General features: G+C 43.8%; 1 protein-coding gene across 1 annotated transcript in view; it reads right to left on the bottom strand.

Annotated features, from left to right (window-relative positions):
• Nucleotides 1-21,924, bottom strand: part of Kif1b (kinesin family member 1B) — a 130,739-nt gene extending 108,815 nt beyond the window's left edge. The window contains exons 1-2 of the mRNA XM_032894543.1: nucleotides 21,616-21,924; nucleotides 4,321-4,495 (exon numbers count right to left, since the gene is read on the bottom strand). Of these exons, the coding sequence (XP_032750434.1) occupies nucleotides 4,321-4,426 (106 nt within the window). The 5' untranslated portion in view covers nucleotides 4,427-4,495; nucleotides 21,616-21,924. The remainder of the gene's footprint in view (nucleotides 1-4,320; nucleotides 4,496-21,615) is intronic.
• Between the last annotated feature and the right edge of the window lie 3,008 nt (nucleotides 21,925-24,932).

Below are 24,932 nucleotides of genomic sequence, written 5' to 3'. Positions count from 1 at the left end.
TGTCTGTGTTCAGGACTCTAAACTATTTAAGGCAGTAATATTTGTTTGTGCCAGAAAATGATTCCTGAGACCACGGGCCACATAAATATAAAGGCTACCGCCACTAAGCTTTCAAAATTTGCATATTCCTCAAAGTATTCTTTATGCTTTTCTACTCTTTTCTTAAGTTTTAAAAAAAATCATTGGATTTTTTTATTTATTTACATTTTTTAAAGATTTATGTATTTATTATATGTAAGTACACCGTCACTGTCTTCAGACACACCAGAAGAGGGCATCAGATCCCATTCCAGATGGTTGTGAGCCACCATGTGGTTGATGGGAATTGAACTCAGGACCTCTGGAAGAGCAGTCAGTGCTCTTAACCACTGAGCCATCTCCCCAGCCCGTTTATTTACATTTCAAATGTTATCCCCTTTCCTGGTTTCTTGTCCATCCTCCCTCCCCACCTTTTCTACTCTTTGTAAAAGTTATTATAGAATGGGCATCCCACACTCTCCTGTACTCCATCTGCAAGGAGCTATCATCTGGTGATCCCCAGGCAGGCTAGTTTCCTAGCACAACAGCCTTCCTTAGTAGCTAACACATATGACTATGACTTATCCTTATCTATCTATCTATCTATAAGGTATTATTTTTTATTTTTATTATTTTTTTAAAAGATTTTATTTATTCATTTTATATATGACGAGTACACTGTAGCTGCCTTCAGACACAGCAGAAGAGGGCATCGGATTTCGTTACAGATGCTTGTGAGCCACCATGTGGTTGCTGGGATGTGAACTCATGACCTCTGGAAGAGCAGTCAGTGCTCTTAACCGCTGAGCCATCTCTCCAGCCCTATTTTTATTATTTTATTTTTGTTTGTGCAAGTAGAGTGGGCATATGTGTCAAATCCCCTTTGTTGAGATTACAGGCAGTTGTAAGCCGCCTGATCTGAGTTCTGGGAATGGAACTAAGGTCCCCAGGAAGAGCAATATGTGCCTTAACTACTCAGTCATCTCTCCAGCCCCATTTTTTCAACAATGCTATTTAAAAAATACATGTACTCTCTCAATCTAAGACTAACTTTTTATTGATTCTTTACAAATTTCATATCATGCACCCCAATCCCACTCATCTCCCTGTTCCTCCATATCCACCCTTGCAAACACACCCCCCACACACAAAAGGAAATAAAAAAAGAAGAAAAAAATCTTGTCATTGGAAGCTGCACTGTGTCACACACTATAACCTTTGTCCACACATCTTTACCGGCAAACGTTCATTGCAATGAGTCATCGGTCTAGTTTGAAGCTTTTGGTTTCTGTCTTTTAATAAGAACACTTGCTTCGCTTGCAGAGGACCCAGGTTTGGATCCCAGCACCCATGGGACAGTATACAACCATCTGCAACTCGTTTCAGGAAACTGAAAACCCTGTCTGCTCTCCTCAGGTACCAGGCATGTACACGGTATGCTTACATGCTTATAGACAAGACACTCATAGTCATACAAATAAACGAATCTTTTTTAAAGTAGCTTTCATCTATTAATTATTTCGACCTATTCATTCCTCCAGTATACCCTACACCTATTGGGGTTCGGTCTGTTGCTATGTATTGTAATGCTGAGCATGTGGACCTAAGCGATGCTGTAACCTGTCCCCAAGTGATTTCTGACTGGCGAATAAAGATGGCTACAGCCTATAGCTGGGCAGAACTGAGATAGGTGGGCTTGGTGTCTGAGGAGACCACATGGAAGGAGAGAAGGAGGAGGAGAGAAGACGCCATGAGTTAGGAGTCAAGACAGCATGGCCATGAGGGTTGGCCGATTGGAGTTAAGAGCAGCCCAAAACATAGTAAGTAATGACTCACGGTTATCAATGGGAACAGACTTTAATAGCATAAAGGGTAAAGTATCAACCCAGCCTTAGTGCTCATAAAGGCTTACGGTTGCGTGTGTCCTTTATCTGGGAACTGAATGATCAAAAACAGGTTAGAAGCTCCAAACTAAGACTAAATACTTCAATAGCTGTCTCATTACAAAGCTATTTTATTTGCTCTTTCCCAACCTACATTTGTAGTTTTCATCTTTATTTTATGAATATGTATGTTTGTGTGTGAGTGGGCACACATGCACATGTGTGTGTGTGTGTGCAGGCATGTGGAGACCAGAAGTCAATCTCAGATGTTGGTCTCAGGAAGCCACACACTCATGTATTAAGGCTGTTGTCTCAGCTGGCCGGACACTTGCTGAGCAGTGCCTGTCTTCCCTCCCAGTCATGTGACTTCACATTCACATGGGCTCTGGGGATCGAACTCAGGTCCTCATGCTTGCAGTTAGCACTCTACTCACTGAGCTAACACCTAAGCTCTAATTTTTATTTTTGTTCTAAGATGTGGTCTTGTTACAGCACCAAAACTGGGTCAGACTCGCCAGCCTCATGCCTTAGTCTCCTGCGTGCTGAGGTAACGGGTTCACAGCACGATGCCAGGCAGCATTTGCATGTTTCTAAAACCATATTTGATAGCAAGTATCACCTTTGATCACTTTTACTTTGTGTCACGGTCATTTTGAGGCCTGGGGATTATAGTTCACTTGCAGAGTTCCTTGCTCTTGGGCACAAAGCCCTGGGTTCCATTCTCTGCATGGCATAAAGCCAGGTATGGCAGCACGCGTCTGCAACTCGGTATTCAGAAGATAGAGGCAGGAGGATCAGAAGTTCAAGACCACCCTCAACTACACGACACAGTTGAGGCCAATCTGGGACATAGAAGATCCTACCTTTAGAAAAAAAATTTTGCTAAAGGAAAACAATTTTTTTTTCTTTTTTTCAGAGCTGGGGACCGAACTCAGGGCCTTGCGCTTGCTAGGCAAGTGCTCTACCACTGAGCTAAATCCCCAACCCCCAGGAAAAGAATTTAAAGGGGGGGTTGTGGCAGACAAATTTTCAGAAGCAAAATATTTTGGTACTTGGACATCTGCTCAACACTGGCGCCGCCTTTTTAAAAAGGAGAAAGTGAGCTGGGCAGTAATGGCGCACACCTTTAATCCCAGCGCTGAGGGACAGAAGCAGGTGGGTCTCTGAGTTCGAGGCCAGCCTGGTAGGTTAACAAGGTGAGTTACAGGACAGCCAGGACTAAACAGAGGAACCCTGACTCAGAGACAGAAGGGGGAGAAAGAGAGAGCAATTTCTGTCTGTATGTCTTTCTGTTTCCTGATTGTATGCCTTTCCTGCCACAATGGGAATCACACACCCAGACTCCAGCCCTCCCTTCCTTCATGAACTTGTTTCGTCAGGTTGCATTTGACAGGCTGCGGCCTGTCACATTATTCCTATCGTAAACGTTCAGAAGTCCACTGAGAGACTGTGGCAGTAACCACTCTGAAAAAAAAAATCAATAAATAATTCTACTTTATTACAAAGTACACACTAAAAGATGGCAGTGTCTACTTGTATTTAATAATATTTTGCCTCAGATAAAGGACCTAGAAGAAAAGAAAAATCAAGAACTTGGATCATACCCCAAGAAGGCAAATGCTTTTAAACCTTCAAAGATGGCAAAATTGTTTACACCGATGTAAGGGAAATCAAAAGCTAAGAATTACCCTGTAGCCAAGACTATGAGCTTTAAAGCCATTATTCAAGGTTTCTTACTTGACAGTTTATAATGACCCTGTTGAAAAATCTACATTATATGCTGCATTTAATGAAACGTGTGTATGTCAAACCAGAAGAGAACTATAAACATATATTGTGGGAAGGAAAATTTCAGCAGTGGAACCAGTTTCAGCAGATCAAAAGATGTGTCTTGGGCATGGAACCAAAGTTACAATGAAACATTCAACTCCTGCTGTGCAGGGGGGGTCATTTTAATGTAACACCACACCCCATGGAAACACTATTCCTGAAAATAAACATCATTTAAAAAAAAAAAAAATTTTGCCTCATATTACAACCATAACCAATGCTCAAATCAACCATTATAAATCAAGAGACATTTTACCAGCTCAAATTATATTTAATAAAAGAAAGAAAACAATCTTGGGACTTTAAAGTTATATCTTACTTCAGAATTAAGTAAAAACCACTGCTTATTCCTTTACTATCATAGACTCTAAACTTGCTAAGTAAGGATCAACACTTGGGCCATCCGGGCTCCCCCAGCTACAAAGGACGAAATAAAGAGTCCATGTTTAAGTACTACTGCAGATAGTCTGCCGGGGTAAACCACAGTAGATCATCCTGAACAGGCAGTCAGGACACAGACGTCTGTGTACTCTATCCCAGCGAGAAGGAAAGGGAACACATGCACTAATGGAAAACAACTTGTACTCACTGGTCGAGTTGCCCTGCATCTGAATGATGCACTTGGACTCCTTGCTGGTCTCTCGGGAATTGAAGGGCCTCACTCGAACGGCTACCTTCACAGAGGCTCCCGACATTCTGATAGCCTTCTATATGCAGTCCAGAAGTAAAACTCAAATCTTCTTTTGAAGTTATGTTCAAGGTTCCTTTAAAGAAAAACATTGTACACAAGGTTGTCAAAATTATGGGACACAAAGGTCAAAGTATGAGAGCTGCTATTTCAGGTCTATTTCTAAAAGCCTGTCTGCTGTCTCTCTTACAAGTCTCATATTCCCAACAGTCACTTACCAAACAATAAAGACGGAAATCCCTTTTCCTATTCTATTATCTCTTTCTCAGACCCTAAAAAGTCTCTAATTAATAAATTAAAAATAACCTACAAAATAACAGGCATCAATCTTTCTCTGTGTGTCTTCAGGTCAATCTCCAGTAATATATAAAAAACAAAACTATCTGTTCATTGAAGAATTTCTTAAAATTGTAAGTTTCCATCTGAAAACCATTTATTGCCCTTTTTTTTTGCTTGGTTGGATACTTTGTTTGTTTGTTGTTTTGTTTTTTGTTTTGTTTGTTTGTTTTCAAGACAGGTTTCTCTGTTTAGCTCTAGTGGTCCTAGAATACTTTGTAAACCAGGCTAGCCTAGAACTCTGAGAGATCTGTGTGTACCACCTTGTTATCTCTACCTCCCAAGTACTAGGATTAAAGGCTTATGCCACCACCACCCAAGTTCAAATATATATATAAAACTTTAAGGATACTTGGTGACTTGGCAAATTTCCCATACTTGACGGTTTGAAACACTTGGTTCCCTAACACTTAAATAATGAACGGAGAGGCATTCTAGTTTGCTCCTTTAACTACACACACACAGTTTCTTTACCTATGGAAATATCTGCCAGGACAGTGGCACATAAGGAGCTCTGTGAGTTGATGCCAGCCTGGTCTACAGAGCAAGGTCCAAGGTAGCCAGGGCCACACAGAGGAATCTTGTCAAGAAAGGGAAGTGAAGGGAAAGGGAGGAGAGGGAAGAGGAAAGGAGGGGAGAGGGGAAGGAAATATCTGACAGACACATCTTAACTACCCTGCACAAAAACCAGGAGATTGTGCAGCTGTGGCCGTGACTCGTGGGCTGAATCAAATCACTACAGTTCACTACTGCACGAGAACACAAGAACACTTTCCAGAGGAAGTTTCTCTCTCAAAGACAAAATCAATGCAATTCCATAGGAAAGAAAATAAATAGAATAAACCGTAAGTAATTTCCAAAAGGAACAAGCAATCTCCTGAGCCAGGAAGAAACTTTTTATTCATTACAAAAATATCTTCAAGAAGAAACAAACAAAAGGCTAAAAAGGAAAAGTATGAGTTTAAATATCATGGAACCTAACAGAACTTTAAAAATTGGCCACTATTTTCCTTTTAAAATAATACAGTTCCCATATCAGAATTGAATCACATCTTTTTAGTTTTTCAAAATTATGATCAATTTTAAACGACTGAGAAATTACCTTTCAAGATGTTTAAGGTAAATGTATTTTTAAATGTTTGAGATTATACCATTTGGCCCTTCTCTCATCTCCAATTCCTCCCATGCCCCACCCCATCTTTCAAATTCATAGCCTTTTTCTTTGTTACTGCGGATGAGTTTCCATTCTTAAATATGTAAATGCAACCTGCTCTGTGCAGTGTACTTCTGTGAGTACTTGGTATTAGACACCAAGTGAGATGCTCTCCCCTGAAGAAGGCTTCCTCTCAGCAGTCCTTAGCTGCCTCTAGTGCATGTTAGCGTGTCTGCTGGTGTCATCCCTCTTCAGCTTATGTTAAGGAAGCTGTGTTGTTGAGACTCCGTGATGTGGTTGGCTTTTCTAGGAGACAAAGTCTCACAGCAAACGTCCTGCTCTTCTGGCTCTTACAACCTTCCTGCCCCGCCCCACTCCACGATGATTCCCGAGCTTTAAGGCTGGGCTGTGCTGTAGATGTGTCAGTTGGACTGGGCTCCACAGAGCTCTGCATTCATCAGCTGTGGTTGTCTGTGATGTCTCCATCTGTTGCAAAGACAAGTTTCCTTGGTGAGGGGTGAGCACTACACTACTCTATGGGTAAAGGATAGATATTTAGAGTGTAACTAAGAGTTGGTTTAGTAAAGTGGCAGTTGTAGGTTCTCCTGCAAGATCTATGACTTGACTAACCTGACGTAGGGTTGACGAGGTTCCTGGAACCAGGCACAATCTCTTTTTTCTTATTTTGTTTTGTTGAGACAAGGTCTCTCTATGTAGCCCTAGCTGTCCTGGAACTCAGGATCTGCTGCATCTGCCCTCTGAGGGATGGAATTAAAGGCATGCGTGGACTACCACACCCAGCCTTACAGTTGGGCAGGCCTTAAACCCTGTGAGTCCCAGGGAGGCCCCTGTTCCCAGCTTTCCAACATCAAGATTACAAACACATGGCACTCAGGGATTTTTGGTTTTTTTAAGATTTATTTATTTCATGTATATGTCATGTACACCGTCACTGTCTTCAGACACACCAGAAGAGGGCACCAGATCCCATTACAGATGGTTGTGAGCTGCCATGTGGTTGCTGGGAATTGAACTCAGGGCCTCTGGAAGAGCAGTCAGTGTTCTGGTTTTTTTGTTTTGTTTTGTTTTTGTTTTTTTCCTTTTCTTTTCTTTTTTCCGAAGCTGGGGACTGAACCCAGGGCCTTGCGCTTGCTAGGCAAGCGCTCTACCACTGAGCTAAATCCCCAACCCTGCAGTCAGTGTTCTTAACCACTGAGCCATCTCTCCAGCCCCTTGTTTTTGTTTTTAAACATGGGTTTTAGACATTGAATTCAGTTTCTCGGCACATTACTGACTGACCTGAACTATCTCTCCAGTGGCGCTCTCGCACTCGCTCTCTCCCCCGCAACCCCCACAGGATTTCACCGTAGCCTTGGGTTCCCTGAAATTCTCATATAGACAAGGCTGGCTTCAAACTCACAGAGATCTACCTGTCTCTCCCTCCATCATGGTAGTATTAAAAGCGTGTGCCCCCACACCCTCTTATTTTCATAACAGCATGCTCATTATGTGAATTTTTTCTTTTTGGGAAATGTCCTCTGTCTTTTACACCAGTCCAGACTGCTCAGTTATCTGCCGTATGTATTAGACCAGAACCTGGTGTAAGAGCTCGGAACCCACTGAAGGAATGAATTAATGAGCTTCACTTCCCCGGTTGGGAGAATTCCCTGCTTAAGTCTTTGCTAGGTTCAGTGCTTTGGTTTTTGTTTAAGTTATTACAATGTTTTGATATTAATCTTATTTAATTTAATACACATATACTGCAATGTTTTTTCCAATCTGTTTTTCTTTTACTTTATAGTAACTTAAAAGTTCTTAATATATCAAATACCTCTGGGGCCACATTTATCAAATGAAAGCTCGGAGTTAGGAACTTTCCCAATTAATGTTGCCCCTGCTATAGTCACTAGTTCAGTGCTGTCTGTCTCTGTCTGTCTCTGTCTCTGTCTCTGTCTCTGTCTCTCTCTCTCACACACACACACACACACACACACACACACACACACACACACGTGCGCGCGCAAAAAAATGCAGCACTGAGAAAGGAGCTACATAAAATACATAGCTGAATATGGGTGTGGTAACACATGTCTGCAATCATAGCTACACAGGTACACAGGACTAAACCATAAGGTTTGCTAGTTCAACAGCAGCCTAGACTTGACCCAATAAAACCTTGTCTCGTAATAAAACTTTTTTTTTTTTTAATTCTTTTTTTCGGAGCTGGGGACCGAACCCAGGGCCTTGCGCTTGCTAGGCAAGTGCTCTACCACTGAGCTAAATCCCCAACCCCAATAAAACTTTTTAAAAGGGTCAGAGATAAACTCAGTGGTCCTAGGTTCAGTCACCGGGTGAATGGGTGGATGAAGGGATAGATACATACATACAGTACATACATACATCAGTGCATACATACATACAGTACATACATACATACAGTACATGCATACATACATCAGTGCATACATACATCAGTGCATACATACATCAGTGCATACATACATCAGTGCATACATACATCAGTGCATACATACATCAGTGCATACAGACATCAGTGCATACATACATCAGTGCATACATACATCAGTGCATACATACATCAGTGCATACATCAGTGCATACATACATCAGTGCATACATACATCAGTGCATACATACAGAGGGAGGAGGAGAAATGGAGAGGGAAGAGAGGAGGAAAGGAGAGAAAGATCACAGCAACATTTCAATTCCCCCAGGACTCTGAAGTGTAATTAATCATTCTAACTCTTATGATATCCAAAAATTAGTTTCTCCCCAACTAGCAGTCTGCCAATTCTCCTGCCTTCACCCTCGAGCTCTTTTGGAAATAAGGTTCACTATGTAGCCAAGGCTGGATCAAATTCTCCATCCTCTCTGCCTCACCTCCCAAATGCTAGGATTCCAGGCCCTGCTTTTCTCTCTCTCATTCTCCCATCTGTGCTCTACTCCATGCCTAGGGTCCTTGCAACAAAGGAACTGTTCTCCTGGGCTTTCAGTTTTGATCCAAGTCCTTTAGCTGGGGTGTATGGAACAGAACAAAAAGCAATAACCATAAAATAGTCACTGGCCAGCACTCAACAGTTCTAAGGCAGGCACCAAGCACTGGCTTTCTTTTTTTCAATGTATGTATTCTGTGTGTCAGAGGACACTTTGTGGCCGATGGAGGCTGGAGGAAGACGAGAGTCCTGCTGTATCACAGTCCCTGGAGACAGGATCCACAGACCTGGACCTCACTGGTGTTCAGCTAAGCTGGCAGGCCAGTGAGCCCCAGCAATCCTCCTGTCTCTGTTGCCATCTGATGTAGCACTAGTCTCAGGCCCATGAGGCTGGGTGCTGCAGATCAGAACTCAGGCACCCATGCTTACGAAGCAAGAGTCCAGCCCCAAAATCAAATCCACCTTCCCAAAGTATGATTTCGTGTCACTCTCATTTGTAGGAATCTAAGACCAAAGCAAAGGACGAGACCCATGCTCCAGCCCCACTCCTGCACTTGCCACACTCGGGTCTTTCACAGTCGATCACAAGGACCCCTGACCATAGACCCGAATAATGCAGCTAAGTGGTAACACAGAGATGCTATCCAAATCCAGGACAGGGGAAGAAATACTGAACAAGTCACCCAACTTCTTCAAACAGCAAAACTAGGGAGAAGAAGGTCATAAAAAACATATAATTTATCAACCAAAATCAATGATTTTCAGTCATGAAGTTGTAAAAATGATTTTTTTAGATAACCAGGAATAGAAAAAAGATTGCTAAAATGTTGGCAGGTATTTTGAATACTTAAATTTTAAAAAATGTTGGTTTGTTTTTAAGAGTTTTTCTTTTTTGTGTTCTACCTAGGACCTAGTAACTTTCTCAAAGCTTCAGACTTAGAAATCAAAGAACAAACCCTGACTCCTCTTTACCCTGCTTCTGACACAAAAGGCTTGCAACTGTGAACTAAAGCACGAGTATCTCCATCTCCTCACACCGTCATTTTGCAGGCAGCTTAGTTCCCCTCCCTAATTCTTCTGCCCGGATTTCATTCAACCGCACACAAACAAGGCCAAAATAGCTCTCACCAAATACAAGTTTGCCTCCTCTACTCATCTAGTCAGCCATGAAATTACGTAGCTTCTAGCTATAAAATTTCTTTCCATTCCACATCCCTGTTAGTTAATCATCAAATTCCTTTTTGATTGTGGAAGCAATATATTTGTAACCCCCTCTCTCCCTCCCTTCTTCAAACCTCTGATCCTCCTGCTCCAACCTCCCAAGTATTCAGACTATAGGTACACACCACCACATCTCTACGAGGTGGGTCAAATCCAGGGCTTCATGCATACTAGTCAAGCATTTTACCAACCAAGCTACATTCTGATCCATTTAAACTTTCCTTTCCCACGAAATGCAGTAAGTGGGGAGGCAAACATTCCCACAACAATATGAACATGTGAAAACATAGACAACACATACTTTTAAATTTGACTCTGTGGTAAAACAGACTATGTTTAGTACCATATTGAAATTACAGTTAATTGAACTATAAAAATTTACTGCATAAATTACCTATAACTATAGTCTTCTAGAACAGGTGTCGTCCATCAGAGAATTCCAGGTGTGACTCCAGCACTCAGGAGTCGGTGGCTGGTCAGACACACCTTTATGATCAGGTCTATGGCATGAGGTCCAAGCCAGCCAAGTGAGACCCTTTCTCAAAAATGAAACCCATCCAGTCCCAGAGCCAAGGAAGCAGAGGCAGAAGACCTGTGGTGCTTGCTGGCCAGCAACCACGCTCATCATAAACTTCAGGCCAATGAAAGACCTAGTCTCAAAAAACAGTGGATGAGTACTGAGAAACCACTCCTAAGGTGGTTGTCTGGTCTCCACATATGTGCACATGCAAACATATAAACACACAAGCGTGCACACGACACACAAGAAAAGCTGCTGGACAGGTAACAACTCTAAATCATGTATACACCCCAGTCTATGGAATAGTTTAAAGCATTAATAATGTAGACTGGAGCAAAAACTCCAGAAGCATTCACTAACATTAAAGGGACCGTAAAACACTGACGTTTGCTGGGCATGGTGGCACACACCTTCAATCTCAGCACTTGGTGGGCAGGAGCAGGTGGATCTCTGTGAGTTCAAGGCCAGCCTGGTCTACAAAAACCAGGACAGCCAGGGCTACACAGAGAAACCCTGTCTAAGGGGGGGGGGTGTTTAAGTTTACTAATTGAATATTTCTCAAATTTTGCCTCCTTGTCTTTGATCTTGTGAGATTTCCATTTGCCCTCAGAGACAACAAGTATTATTAGGAATAAGGAGAGCAAATTGATTATTCTGCAAAGTGAAAAATAGAAATGAATAATATTTATTATAAATAATACCAGATGTGTTGGCTAGTCTAACAGAGACATCTGAGAACAGAAGACGTCAATTGAGAAAACACCTCCATAAGATCCAGCTCTGGGCAAGCCTGTGGGCATTTTCCTAGGAGGTGACTGATATGGGAAGGGCCCAGCTTACTATGGGCAGTGCCACCCGCAGGCAGGTGGGCCTGTGTTATATAAGAAAGCAGATGGAACTAGGAGCTGGGAGCAAGCCAGCTGTATTCTTGGTGGTCCCTCCTTCAGTTCCAAGTGATGTGATGTAACTTGTAAGCCAAAGAGGCCTTTCCAAGCCAAGTGGCTTTTATTCAAGGTCTTTACTACAGCAATAGAAAACCAAACTACCGGGCTGGAGAGATGGCTCAGCGGTTAAGAGCACTGCCTGCTTTCCCAGAGGCCCTGAGTTCAATCCCCAGCAACCACATGGTGCCCCACAACCATCTGAAATGGGATCTGACATACATAAAATAAATAAATCATTAAAAAAAAAAAAAAAAAAAAAAAAAAACCAAACTACCACACCAAGCTTTTTTGATTTGTTTGGGGTTAATATATTTTTGTCATATCCATTTTTCTAAAGAAAGCATGTAGAATTATATTCCTAAAACACAGATTCGGGGCTGGAGAGATGGCTCAGTGGGTAAGAGCACCGGTTGTTCTTCAGAGGACCTGAGTTCGATCCTCAGCACCCACATGGTGGCTCACTATCAAGTACCTCCAGTCCCAGGGGGAATGCAATGCCCTCTTCTGGCCTACAGAGGTACTGCATAGACATCTATACAAACATTCACACAAAATAAACACTTATACATTAAAAAGAAAATTTTAATTAAAGAATTTTTTTTGAGGGGTTGGGGATTTCGCTCAGTGGTAGAGTGCTTGCCTAGCATCCGTAAGGCCCTGGGTTCGGTCCCCAGCTCCGAAAAAAGAAAGAAAAAAAAAAAAAAGAATTTTTTTTGAAAGACACATATTTTAACCAAGAAACAGTCTTTTACAATAACTACTGAAGAGAAGTCACTGAAAGAGACAGGAGAGACAGCTCAGCAGTTAAGAGCACGTGTTGTCCTTGCAGAGGACCAGGTTTGATTCCCCACATGCAGAGAAAGGTTCACAACCATCTGTAACTGCAGTTCAGAAAGCCCCACACCTCTTCTGATTTCCATGGGTACCAAGCACCACATGGTGCACATTTATACACATAAAACAAAAAAGTGGATCTAAAACAAAGTGTGAGAAATTCACTGAGATGCATAAAGTTTGAGACTGGGCAGGTGTTTGTTTCAATAGCTACCTTAATCTAGTTTTTATAGTTCAATTAGCCAACTTTCTAGAACAACAGTTTGACATCAAAGAATAGATGAGATAGGGTCTCATTATGTTGCTCTGACTGTCCTGGAATTTACATAACCAGGCTGGCCTTTAACTCATATAGATCCCTCTGCCTCCCAAATGACTGGGATTAAAAGCATGTACTGCCATGCCTTGACCGAGTTATATTTTCAAGAAATGATGTGTAATTTAAAGAACAAAGCAAACAAAAAAGGCATGTGTGAGGTAGAGGAAGGAAGACTGGGAATTTAAGGTTATCCTAGAGTACACAGTGAGTGCCAACCTTGGCTGGATGAGACCTTACTTTTTAAGAAAATGAATGAGCGGGGTTGGGGATTTAGCTCAGTGGTAGAGCGCTTGCTTAGCAAGCACAAGGACCTGGGTTCGGTCCCTAGCTCCAAAAAAAAGAAAAGGAAAAAAAGAAAAAAAGAAAAAGAAAATGAATGAGCTAGGTAGGGTGGCTCATTCACTTGAGAAGGGAAGGCAAGCAGGAAAACAGGAATCCAAGAGCAGCCTCTACTACACAAGAGTTCAAAGCTAGCCTACAGTAAACTAGACTACATTTCAAATAAATAATGAACATATCACAGAGTGAAGCAAATTTCCACAGTAGAGAATTCTCTGATACACTACAAATAGGGGCTGGAGAGAGAGCGCAGCAGCTCTTTCCGGCAACCCACAACCGTCTAGGACTACAATTCCAAGAGATCTGGCAGACACACACGCAGGCAAAACACCAATGCATATAAAATGAAAATAAATCATTTTAAAAATTAAAAAGAGGGGTTGGGGATTTAGCTCAGTGGTAGAGCGCTTGCAAGGCCCTGAGTTCAGTCCCCAGCTCTGAAAATAAATAAATAAATAAATAAATAAATAAATAAATAAATAAATAAATAAATATTAAAAAGAGATACTATGGGGGGGCTGGAGAGATGGCTCAGCGGTTAAGAGCACTGACTGCTCTTCCCAGAGGTCCTGAGTTCAAATCCCAGCAACCACATGGTGGCTCACAGCCATCTGTAATGGGATCTGATGCCCTCTTCTGGTGTGCCTGAGGACAGCTACAGTGTGTTCATATAAATAATAAATAAATAAATCTTTAAAAAAAAAAAAAAAGAACACTGAAGATTTAAAAAAAAAAAAAAGAGATACTATGGAGCTGGAGAGATGGCTCAGCAGTTAAGAGCACTGTCTGTTCTACCAGAGGTCCCGAGTTCAATTCCCAGCACCCACATGGTGGCTCACAACCATCTATGTTGGGATTCGACACCCTCTTCTGGCCTGCAGGTGTACATGCAGATAGAGCACTCATGTACATAAAGTAAATAACCCTTTAAAGAGAGACTATGAACTGTTCCTTTCTATAAAACACGGATGCATTGCTCTATCTAATAACTTCAATAAAGGCACAGCAAGTTTTAGGACCGTGGCTATACTGTAAAATGGCCCAATGTGTAAGAATGGGGGTGGAGAGGAGAGAAAGAGAGAGGACAGGCAGAAAAGGAAAGGCACGTGTATATTTTTGGTCTTTGATTCTCTGGTCATTCAGTGGAAGTGCAAACTAGACCCCATGTCAGGAATGCTGCTTTTCCCATCCTAACTCAATGCCAACAATCAGACGGCACAGGACAGACTCTGACAGATCAGATTTTCAATTTCCAATGTGGCTGAGCAGGCTTGGCCAGGCTCCCCAACTGTTTTACCCACTGTCTAAAATAACCTGATACAATATTTAGATGTACCAGACATATATCGTTTTGCTTCTATAACTGTGAAGTCAAGAATCCTCCTTTGCACTGCTGACACGGCTTTTTTGTTCTTTCTCTGAAATCAAGAAATGCCTCGGGGTTGGGGATTTAGCTCAGTGGTAGAGCGCTTGCCTAGCAAGCACAAGGCCCTGGGTTCGGTCCCCAGCTCTGGAAAAAAAAAAAAAAAAGAAATGCCTCAAGAAACAGGAGTTGGAGATGCAGTCCAGTACCCAGCCTGGGGGCTTAAGAGAGGCACCAAGGGTTTGGAGGGAAATAGCCCCTATGACCCATCAGCTTGAAATACAGTGTCCTAAATGCAAACGACCATCTTTTTCATTGAAAACAGGTTAGATGGAGAGATAGCTCAGCAGAGGATGGAGGACGCTCTTCCAGAGGTCCTGAGTTCAATTCCCAGCAACCACATGGTGGCTTACAACCATCTGTAATGGGATCCAATGCCCTCTTCTGGTGTGTCTGAAAATAGCTATAGTGTACTCATATAAATTAAATAAATCTTAAAAAAAAAGGGGTTGGGATTTAGCTCAGTGGTAGAGCACTTGCCTAGCAAGCTTGAAAGGCCATGAGTTCGGTCCCCATGAAAAAAAAAAAAAGAATTAAAAAAAAAAAAAAAAAAAAAAGTTAGTTATAATACTATATTCCCAGCTTGAAAATCATGTGAATTTAGATTTTTAAGAGCATTTTACATTTATGTGTGTGTGTGTGTGTGTGTGTGTGTGTGTGTAGGGGTATGTGAAATGTGAGTTCAGGTACTTGAGTTCAGTAAAAGGTGTCTGATCCCTTCCTTGCAGCTGGAATTACAGGCAGTTGTGAACCACCCAGAGTAAACGCTAAGAACCAAATTCAATACCTCTGTAAGAACAGTATGTGTTTCTAAACAATGTGAGTCTACCCCACTCTCTCTATTTTTTATATTTAATTCACTCTTTAATATTTTTATTTTTATATTTGTGTGTGTGGTGGTCGGAGGATAACTTGCACAAGTGAATGCTGAGAACCAAACTCAGGTCATCAGGCTTAGCAACAAGCACCCTCCACTGAGCCACCCTGCCAGCCTATAGATTCGTTTTTCGGTTTTTTTTTTTTTTTCTTTTTTTTTTTTTTGGAGCTGGGGACTGAACCCAGGGCCTTGCGCTTGCTAGGGAAGCCCTCTACCACTGAGCTAAATCCCCAACCCCTACAGATTAGTTTTTAAAAGGATTGTTTGGTTGTTGTTTTGAGACAGAGTCTATGTAGCTCTGGCTGTCCTGAAACTCGCTATGTAGACCAGGTTGGCCTCAAACTCACAGAAATCTGCCTCTGCCTTGCTGGGACTGAAGGTATACACCCCTACAACCAGCTTTAAAGAGACCTGACAGCACACACATCTTTGTACTAGGATGTCTCAACACCCTCCCCTTAGACTGTAGAATTTAGTTTTTTTAAACAGGGTCTATGCGATCCAGGCTTACCTCCTCCTGCCTCAGGCTCCTGAGTGCTGGGCTTATAAGCATGCACTAATACCTGACCCACTTTAAAAGTTAGCATCCGAAAAAGTTCTCTTGACAAGCCATTAGCTTTTCTTTTGCCAGATTAAAAACTATGATTTATCTTTTGCTTTTTGCCTTAATTTCTAAATTAAACTTAAATAACCATATTAGTCCAGGCAAGCTGTATTTTTAGTCAACCCTCTGCACACAGGGTTTTTGTTTAATAGTCTCATTATACGTGGAGCATATAGTTATTTGCTCAAATACTTTCCAAAGGCAGTAAGCATTACAAAGTACAAACAAAAATTTCTCATAATGGCTTATCTTACTATTTATTTTAACTGGGATGTATGTTATACAATCCAAGTGCTAGTTCTTAAAACCAAAACCAAACAGCACAGCAAGCCTTTAAAATGTATACAAAACTCTGTATTTAATGAGCTGAAGAGCTGTATACATGGACAGAAACACAGGGGACCTAGAAGAGTGAAACCAGCCCCACCAAACAAAAGCAGACAAAAGTTCAAGGACAGAGCAAGTTAAGTGAGAGATACTTCCAGAGTAGGGATATAAAATGTGTATGCCACTCCCGCCTCACCTCCTAGCAATGAGGGCTGAATAAGAACAGTATCAAGAAGTAGGGGACTAGGGCCACTCATGCAGACTGTAATAAGCTAGAGAAGGGTGGCAGGAATGAAGAAGAGACTGTTCTCTTATCACTTTATTTTTTAATAGAAAAGTTGTGCACTCCTGTATGCTTCATTCAACATGTTGCATACACGTTATAGGGAATCCCTGCTTTGGAGAAACTTTCACTGTACTGAGAAAGAGGCACTAGAACTGAGCTACTATGAGTGTGCTTGAGGGAAGGCAAGGAAAGCCAAGAAGCTAAGTGGTATGTAGTTCCGCGGCTCAGTCTGCAGACACTGTGTCGAGGGGGTAAGATTTAAGCAAACATCTGAGAGAAGTGAAGGAGTTAGTCAAGCAGATGAGAGAAAAAGAACAATCCAGGCTAAAGACAGAGTGTGGGCCCTAAGGTAGAACTTGCCAGGCATGCTCAAGGAGCAGCAGGGAAAAGTCAGTGAAGGAGGAGGAGGAACATCCAATAAAACAAATCCCAAAAGATTAGAAGCCAGTGACAGGGGTTGGGGATTTGGCTCAGCGGTAGAGCACTTGCCTAGGAAGCGCAAGGCCCTGGGTTCGGTCCCCAGCTCCGAAAAAAAAAAAAAAAAAAAAAAAAAAAAAAAAAAAAAAGAAGCCAGTGACAGTGACACACAGCACAGGCCAAGGGATTAGCTGAAGTCAGGGGGAATAAGCTTTCTCAGGCTAGAGGAAAGAAAAGCAGGGCAGGGAGGTTTGTAAAGAGAAGGGGGAGGTTGAAGGAGCTCGTGCCTTTTTTCCTGTGCGGTGGTAGATACACTGCTAAGCAGAGGCACTGGAAGGCTCAAGCCACTATGAACAGCCCGAGAGGACCAAGCAGACCTGCTTCAGCAAGCATCAAAGTCAAACTCAGGGACTCCTCAGTGCTGGTGGCACCAATACCCAGCCCAAGTGAGGCTTCTCCATGAAACAGAGTAAAAACAGAAGGTATGGAGAGCAGGAGTGGCTCAAGCTGGCATGTGTCTCGTGGCCCTTCAGAAGAGGAAAGAATTTAAAATGGCAAATGGTGATATCTAAGAAAAGAGCTGGAGCAGCAAACCCCAGACGTCACAGTACAGGAAAGGAAGAGAGTAAGAACCTTGGAGACTCAACATCAAATGCACAAGCAAAGAGACTACAGAGGTGGGAACTCTAAATGACCAGGGTTTAAGATCAGAAGGTGAACCTGAGACCTGAAAGTGGTGACATGTTAGAAAATGTGACACAACAGAAACCAGAAAAGAACCCAGCCAGAGCTTGAGAAGTGAAGGAGTTTTAAGGGAAGAAGTGCGGCCCAGTGGTTACTAACCTAAGCCCTCGTCGTGGTGGGGAAGTTTAGCATGTTTCAGTTTCTTCACATGAGAAAGAACTCTAACAGTACTCGGCCTGGCTGTCTATGAACTGGGTTACTAAATGTGCATACAGAAGAGCCTGACATACAGGAACTGCTCAATCCGAGCACGAGACTTTGTCATTGCTGCTGCTATTGTTTGCTTATGCGGTCACTGATATCTGCCAAGATGATGCGAAAAGTCTGTTTGAGGCTGGAGTTCAGGAGTAGGCTGCCTAGCTCAGCATAAGCAAAGCCCAGGGCCCAGTGCCTAGCAACACAAAATAACAATGAAATTTGAATGCCAGGGAAAACTAAGCCAAGAGGTACCCAAGTGACCGAAGGAGAAACTGATAGAAGACTATATAACTGAAGGACAAGCTCTGTTGTAAATGACATGAAATTTTTAAAGTGTAAAATTAAACTGAAAAGCTTTATGGGGCTGGGGGTTGAGTAGAGCACATGCCTAACAAGTGCAGTCCTCAGTTTCCCCTGCAATCACAAAAAGGTTTTGTATCTAAGAGATGTTTTTAGCCTTTTAGTGTATGTGCAGCCATAGACAATCATAAAATCATTAATATTATACAGCATGAGAAGGAGAAGATCACAGAAGCTCCCGCAGCACACTAAGGGCTTTAGAAACAAAGGGAGTGTGCAAGGAGAAAAGGAGGAGTCTGAGAACGAATGGTAGGCCTTACATTACTTTAGGATAAAGATCCGAATCTCTCTCTGGGCTGGATTTACACCTAACCAGCATGAGAACAAACCAATCACTGAGCTGTTAACAAGCCAAACCAAAACAACCTCTCAGCAGTCCAAGGCTCCTTCTACAAGATTTTCCCATCACTGCCACATCTGTTTAACGTCTTCTATCCTGCACCAGAATAAAGGTTCTAGAGGTATACATATTCATTCGCTCTCTATGAAGTTCTCAAGTTTACTACTATGTGTTCAAACAAGACCCCTCTCAAAGAGAGCACTGGGAATGGAACAACACACCTTTCACTTCAGGGCACTGTGAATTACATCACATCAGCTCACAGGACCAAAGGGATACACTTACTCTTGGGAAAGACTTGTTACAGTGAGTAGCCTGGGAAGGGGTTTACAAACAAGGCAGCAAGGATTCATTGTTGTCCTTTATTCTGTACACAGAACAAGACCAAAACAGAAAAAAAAAAAAATAGGCTAGAAAGCTTTGGCCTTGGAAACTATTGACAGACTCTTCTTGGGCATTAATGTATTCCCTGAACTAATTTAGAAGAAAAAAAAGAAAATGCATTCATATCTGGTCTTGAAATGGAAAACACTCTATCCTAAGCCTCAGAAACTGTATTTAATTGGAAAAATTCTAGAAAAATACTCAACAGCAAAGAGCTATGATGAATCAAGAAATCTGTATTTAATTGGATAAATTCTAGAAAAATACTCAACAGGGAAGGCCTACACAGAGTCAAGAAATCTTTCCTCCATTTCATAATCAGGCCTAATTTTTTTCAAAAGCTTAAATTATATTTAATCTCAGTTCCCTACATGTACTTAAAGCTATTTCTTATTTTGCTATGGCATCATAAAACAAATATTCTGTATTTCTTGAATATTAATGTACAGCAAAACCCACTAACTTTAGTCTAGAGAAACAGCTCAGCAGTTAAAAGCACTTTTTGCTCTTGAGGAGGACCTGGTTCAGTTCCCAGCACCCATATAACGGCACACAATCACCTGTCACTCCAGATCCGGAGGAGCCAACCCTTACCTCTCCTTGTAGGGCACCCAACAAGCACATAGTGTGCATACCTATACTTGCAAGTGAAACAGTCATCCACATAAACAAATTTTTTTAAAAATTTGGTTTCTACTTGAAAGTTTACTGAGATTGCTTAACGATAAAAATTACAAAAACAGTGTGTTGACTTCTCTTAGAAATAGAAAAGCATTGGAATTTGTTTTTGTAGTTACTCTAGAGTAGACAGACAATTAAAATAGAAAAAAATAAAGAACTTGTGCATTAAGAAAAGGGAGTGTGGAGCGTGGGAGCATAGCTCAGTAGTAGGCAGTTTGTCTAACATATCTAAGACCTGAGGTAGAGATCCAGCTCCCACCCATTGCTGAAAACAAATATACAGATAAAGTTTAAAGGAAAGGGCATAAGGCAGGCAGGAGTCACGCCATCTCTCCAGGTCCTGTGCATGATCAAAATATAGGCAAACGCATTTACAGGCTTGCCCTGAAGCCAGTTATTGATCATTTCTAAATCTACTTTCAAACATCAAGATGAGTAATCTTCAAAGTCTGGCCCCAAATAGAACATTAACAGCCCCAATTACTTCACAGTCAATATCAACTACCACACTTCTCTGACGAGAACACAAGCTGAAATTCTGTTATGACTAAGCCGAATCCACAAAATGCTAACCTTTAAATAAAATATTGGCTACGATATCACTTCTAAACAGCTATTCGAAGCTGAACACCGCTTTCCTCTTGGTTAAGCCAGGCACATCATGACACAAAGCAGCATGCTTCGTGCTGGCAGAGCAGCTGCTTGGAACAGCAAGGGCTACATAAGCAAGAGATCTGTTGACAATCTAATTTAGGCTACCTCCAGATTCCACAAAGATGACAACCTGCATCCTCAGAGATACCGCTACAAGTCTCCTCTGCTACCAGAATATTCCAGTTCACCTCAACTCTGCATGTTGAGATACTATGCAAATCTGTGCTCGCCATGCAATACGCCGAGAGCCTCCTATATGGAAAAGTGGCCTTCGCAGAGCGAAAGCATCAACAGGCCTTCGAGGGCCAAAGCAGCAATGTGTATCGATGATAAGTCCAGAAACACAGAATTTCACCCCAAAGAGAATGGAATCTTCAAGCCAGTTTACCCTGAAGACTCATAGAGCAATTCACCAAAGAGAAGAAGTGATTTTGGAGCCTGATTTTGCATTTACAGTCGGTGAGGGTTTGCGTTGCCTGAACAATGACTAGCTTGCTCCGAGCGGCCTCCCAACCCCCACAACTTGGCTTCTGGTGCGGCCAGTCACCCTGAAAGCTGCCAGGGCTGTCACTCGGTGCCTTCCAGCAACCGGACTTGGCTCCTAAAGGATTTGTCAGATCATCCTCCCAATATGGCTGCCAGAGTAATCCTGGTCGGCTGAACGTCGAGCCCACACCAGCCTTCCTCCCATCTGGCCAGCATCCAATAAGCCCCCTCCCTTTGCATAGCTTCCTCCGTCCAGCCCTTGCGCCCTCCGCTCTGTCGGATGCCCTTTCCTACCTTCATCGGGCTCAGGGGCATTGCCACATTCCCAGTCGGAACCCTGATGCCAACCACAATGGGGGTGGGGGTGGGGGGTGGGAGAGAGCAGAAGCGGGGAGAGATCGGCTGGCTTCAAGCGGGGCAGGGCCGGCTCCCTCAGAGCTGCAATGTGCGCACATACGGCGGGACAGCGACCGATCTGCTGGCCCGCGGACAGAGCTGGGCCTGGCAGCCCAGGGGAAGCAGAGGGCTGGTGCAGGGCACTGCAGGAGACCGGCAGGCCGCTGGACCAAAGCCCGGCGCTCGCAGCCGGCGAGCCAGGTCTCTCCACTGAGGGCGAGGCTTCTCACCGCGGACCCGGAGCCCCGGCCGGCCGCGCTGCTTCCTCGCTTCCCTCCCTCCAGGCCCGTCACCCTCCGGGAGTCTTTCCCGCGGGAGCGGCCCCCTTCGCCCGCGCCGCGGCACCACCGCCCACCTCCGGTCGGCCGCCCCACCTCAGCCTCTCCTCAGCCTCCTCACCTCAGCCGCGCTGCGGACCGACGGGCGAGCCGGCCGAGTCAGAAGACGCCGCGGCGCGCAGGGGCGCGGGAGGCCGGGCACCGACGCACCTCAGCGCAGGCAGCGGCCGCCGCGAGCCGCAGGGCGCCGCTCCGCAGCCCCATCACGCGGCCGCCCAGCTCTGCATCGAGGATTGGCGGGAGGCCGGGGCGCGGCAGTGAATGCGGCGGAGAAGCAGAAAGAAGCCCGGACCCGAGCTGTCGCCTCCCAGGACCACTGCCGTCTGACTACACCGCGTCGCTGCTCGCCAAACTCCGCCCGAAGCCGCCGGCGCGGGACACCGCCCCGAGCTAGAGCGCCGCGCGTCACCTCGGCCCGCCCAGCAACCGAGAATGACGCGGAATATGACCAATCGAAGTGAAAATCTTGAGACAGATGACCAATAGTAAACCGAGTCTGGAAGAGGGGGCGGGAGGTGCTGGCGGAGCGACGGAGACACTCGAGCGCCCCCTGGTGGTACGGGAGCCGATGCGGGTGCGGGTGCGGGCGTGCCGGGTGGGCGAAGCCGGTGTTCAGAGTTTCCACCCTGGTGACCCCCCGAAGGGTGTTGCTGGGTAGCATTCGCGCCTGTGGAGCCGAATGACCCGCTTCGTAAGGGGACAAAATGTGTCTCAGTGACCGGGCGGGACTGGAAGGTGCAGATGCCATCCCAAAGCTGGGATTATGTGGGAGCGGCCGAGTGTGGAGTCATTGTCCATTTGGAAAACAGCTCACACCGTGAAGCCACCGAGCCCGGCGCGGTGGGAACGGAACTACGCTCAGGCATGAGTGTATCCAGCAGAAAGCTTCCTAGCCTATTCTTGTCGAACCCCAGCACAACACCTCCCACACGCCACCTTGGGAGAAAAGGAGGAATGAGTAATGGAAAGGCATGACTTAGTGGGCATTCAGCGTCTCCTTGGGAGATGGTGTGCTGGTGTGAGCAAAGGAACAAAACGCTTTGTATTCGCGCCCAGTGAATGGACTGAGCGGCCTGTGAGAGATGCCCCTAGAGGGGGACCAGGACTCATAAGAACACAAAAGCTCTACGAGCCACGTTTTTTAAAAATCAGATTTAGATTCAGCTCAAAAGAAAAGCCCCACAGCCGTTCATAAGCAGCTCAGTTCACTGCTTAGTAAAATATCACAATGACAACCTGCCAATCACACTGCATTTTTAAGGTTAGAGGATGCGTTTTGGATTTACTAGCAGAAATGGAAAATAAGATAAGTTTTTTTTTCCTCATCCCTGACTTTAATACAGTATTAATGGGTAGAGAATGGCCTACACACTAAAACGTGAAAATTAACTTTCTATATATGATTCTGGACAGTCACCATACTCCGAAGTCCTCAGACTCCTGGTATCTTACATTTACTGGACATTTCTCATTGTGCTTATTGGTTTGTTTGTTTTTTCAAGACAGGGTCTTGGTAGCTCGGGCTCTCCTGGAACTCACTAAGAAGACAAGGCCGGCCCGAAACCCACAGAGATCTATAGACGTCTTCTTCCTGACTGCTGGGATTAAAGATACATACCACTAAGTCCAGCTCTCATTTTTAGAATTTATACTCTGCCTTCCCACAAAAGGATTTGATGTGATTTATACTGAAATATACAAGGAATAAAACTGCTTAAAATATTAGGAGCAACGATGATTCCAGTTGAAGGTTAGCCTGGGCTACATAAGGAAACCCTGTCTTAAATAAGCAGGGCCAACCTAGATGGCTTAGTGGGTGAAAGTGCTTCTGATGAACTGATGATCTGAGTCCCATCTCCAGACCCCCTGTGAAGATGGCCGGAGAGAGCCTACAGAATGAAATCGTGTTCTGACACAAACACACCTCATACACCCACTGTACCACAATAATAAATTAAAAATTTAACAGACATTAATAAAATAAAACAAGAAGTCGACCTGGGAGTGTGGCTGAACGGGGGACGCACGTGATTCCCATATGGGAAGCCCTGACTTCAGTTCCTAAAGTGGAGGAGGAGGGAGAGGAGGAAGAAGAAGAGGAGATGAGTCATCAGCCAAGTATAGGGAAGAACTGATGGGTTTGCACAGGAGCAATGGCTTCTGGCGAGTGCATGCTATAGACTTCAGAAAGCTAGGAGAAAGGACTTCAACCGTCTCCCTGTGAAGTAGGACGTTTGAGGAGGAGCTAGAGAGATGGATCTGCAGGTGAGGGTGCTTCCTGCTTTGAAAAGGACCTCAGGGACTGGAGAGATGGCTCAGTGGTTAAGAGCACTGAGTGCTCTTCCAGAGGCCCTGAGTTCAATTCCCAGCAGCCACATGGTGGCTCACAACCATCTGTAATGGGATCTGATGCCTTCTTCTGCTGTGTCTGAAGACAGCTACAGTGTACTCACTCACATACATTAAATAAATAAATCTTTAAGAAATCATTTTAAAAATAAAGAGAAAGAAAAGGACCTCAGTTCCCGGTTCCCACATTTGGGCAACTAACAGCCACCTGTAACTCCAGCTCCAGGGGGGGTTTTTTTCTGGGGACCACAGGGTCTTCAAGCAGCTCTACCACTGAGCTAAATCCCCAACCCGGGCACCTGCATTCTTATGCACATTCCAACACATAGAGACACACATGCCTATAATTGTTTCAGTGAAAAGATAAATCTTTTAAAACTGGTTAAGAGGGGTTGGAGATTTAGCTCAGTGGTAGAGCACTTGCCTAGCAAGCGCAAAGCCCTGGGTTCGATCCTCAGCTCAGAAAAAAAAAAAAAAAACTGGTTAAGAATATAAATATGCTAAACCTGACTTAAACATTACTCAGTGTCTGAACACACTATGCCATCCTCATTAATATATACAATTTTAATATCTTCATACATCATAAAGTTTCATAAAGAATTATTTTATGGGGTTGGGGATTTAGCTCAGTGGTAGACACAAGGCCCTGGGTTCGGTCCCCAGCTCCGAAAAAAAAGAAAAGAAAAAAAATTATTTTATGGTGAAGACACCATAGCTGTCTTCAAACACACCAGAAGAGGGCATCAGATCTCACTACAGATGGTTGTGAGCCACCATGTGGTTGCTGGGGACTTGAACTCAGGACCTCTGGAAAAGCAGTCAGTGCTCTTAACCACTGAGCCATCTCTCCAGTCCCAACATAAAGTTGTTTGAGCAAATAAGAAGCTATGAAGAAAATCCTGCTTGAGTCAGGAATGATGGGCATGAGGATGTTCTCAGCACTCAGGAGACAGAGTCAAGAGGATTTCCACAAGTCGGGAGCCAGCCTGGGCTACATAGGGAATAAACTAGCCAGGGGTACACAGT

Source organism: Rattus rattus, chromosome 1 (genome assembly GCF_011064425.1).
Source record: "Rattus rattus isolate New Zealand chromosome 1, Rrattus_CSIRO_v1, whole genome shotgun sequence".
NCBI classification, from domain to species: Eukaryota; Metazoa; Chordata; class Mammalia; order Rodentia; family Muridae; genus Rattus; species Rattus rattus.
This window is presented reverse-complemented; position numbering and strand designations above follow the sequence as displayed.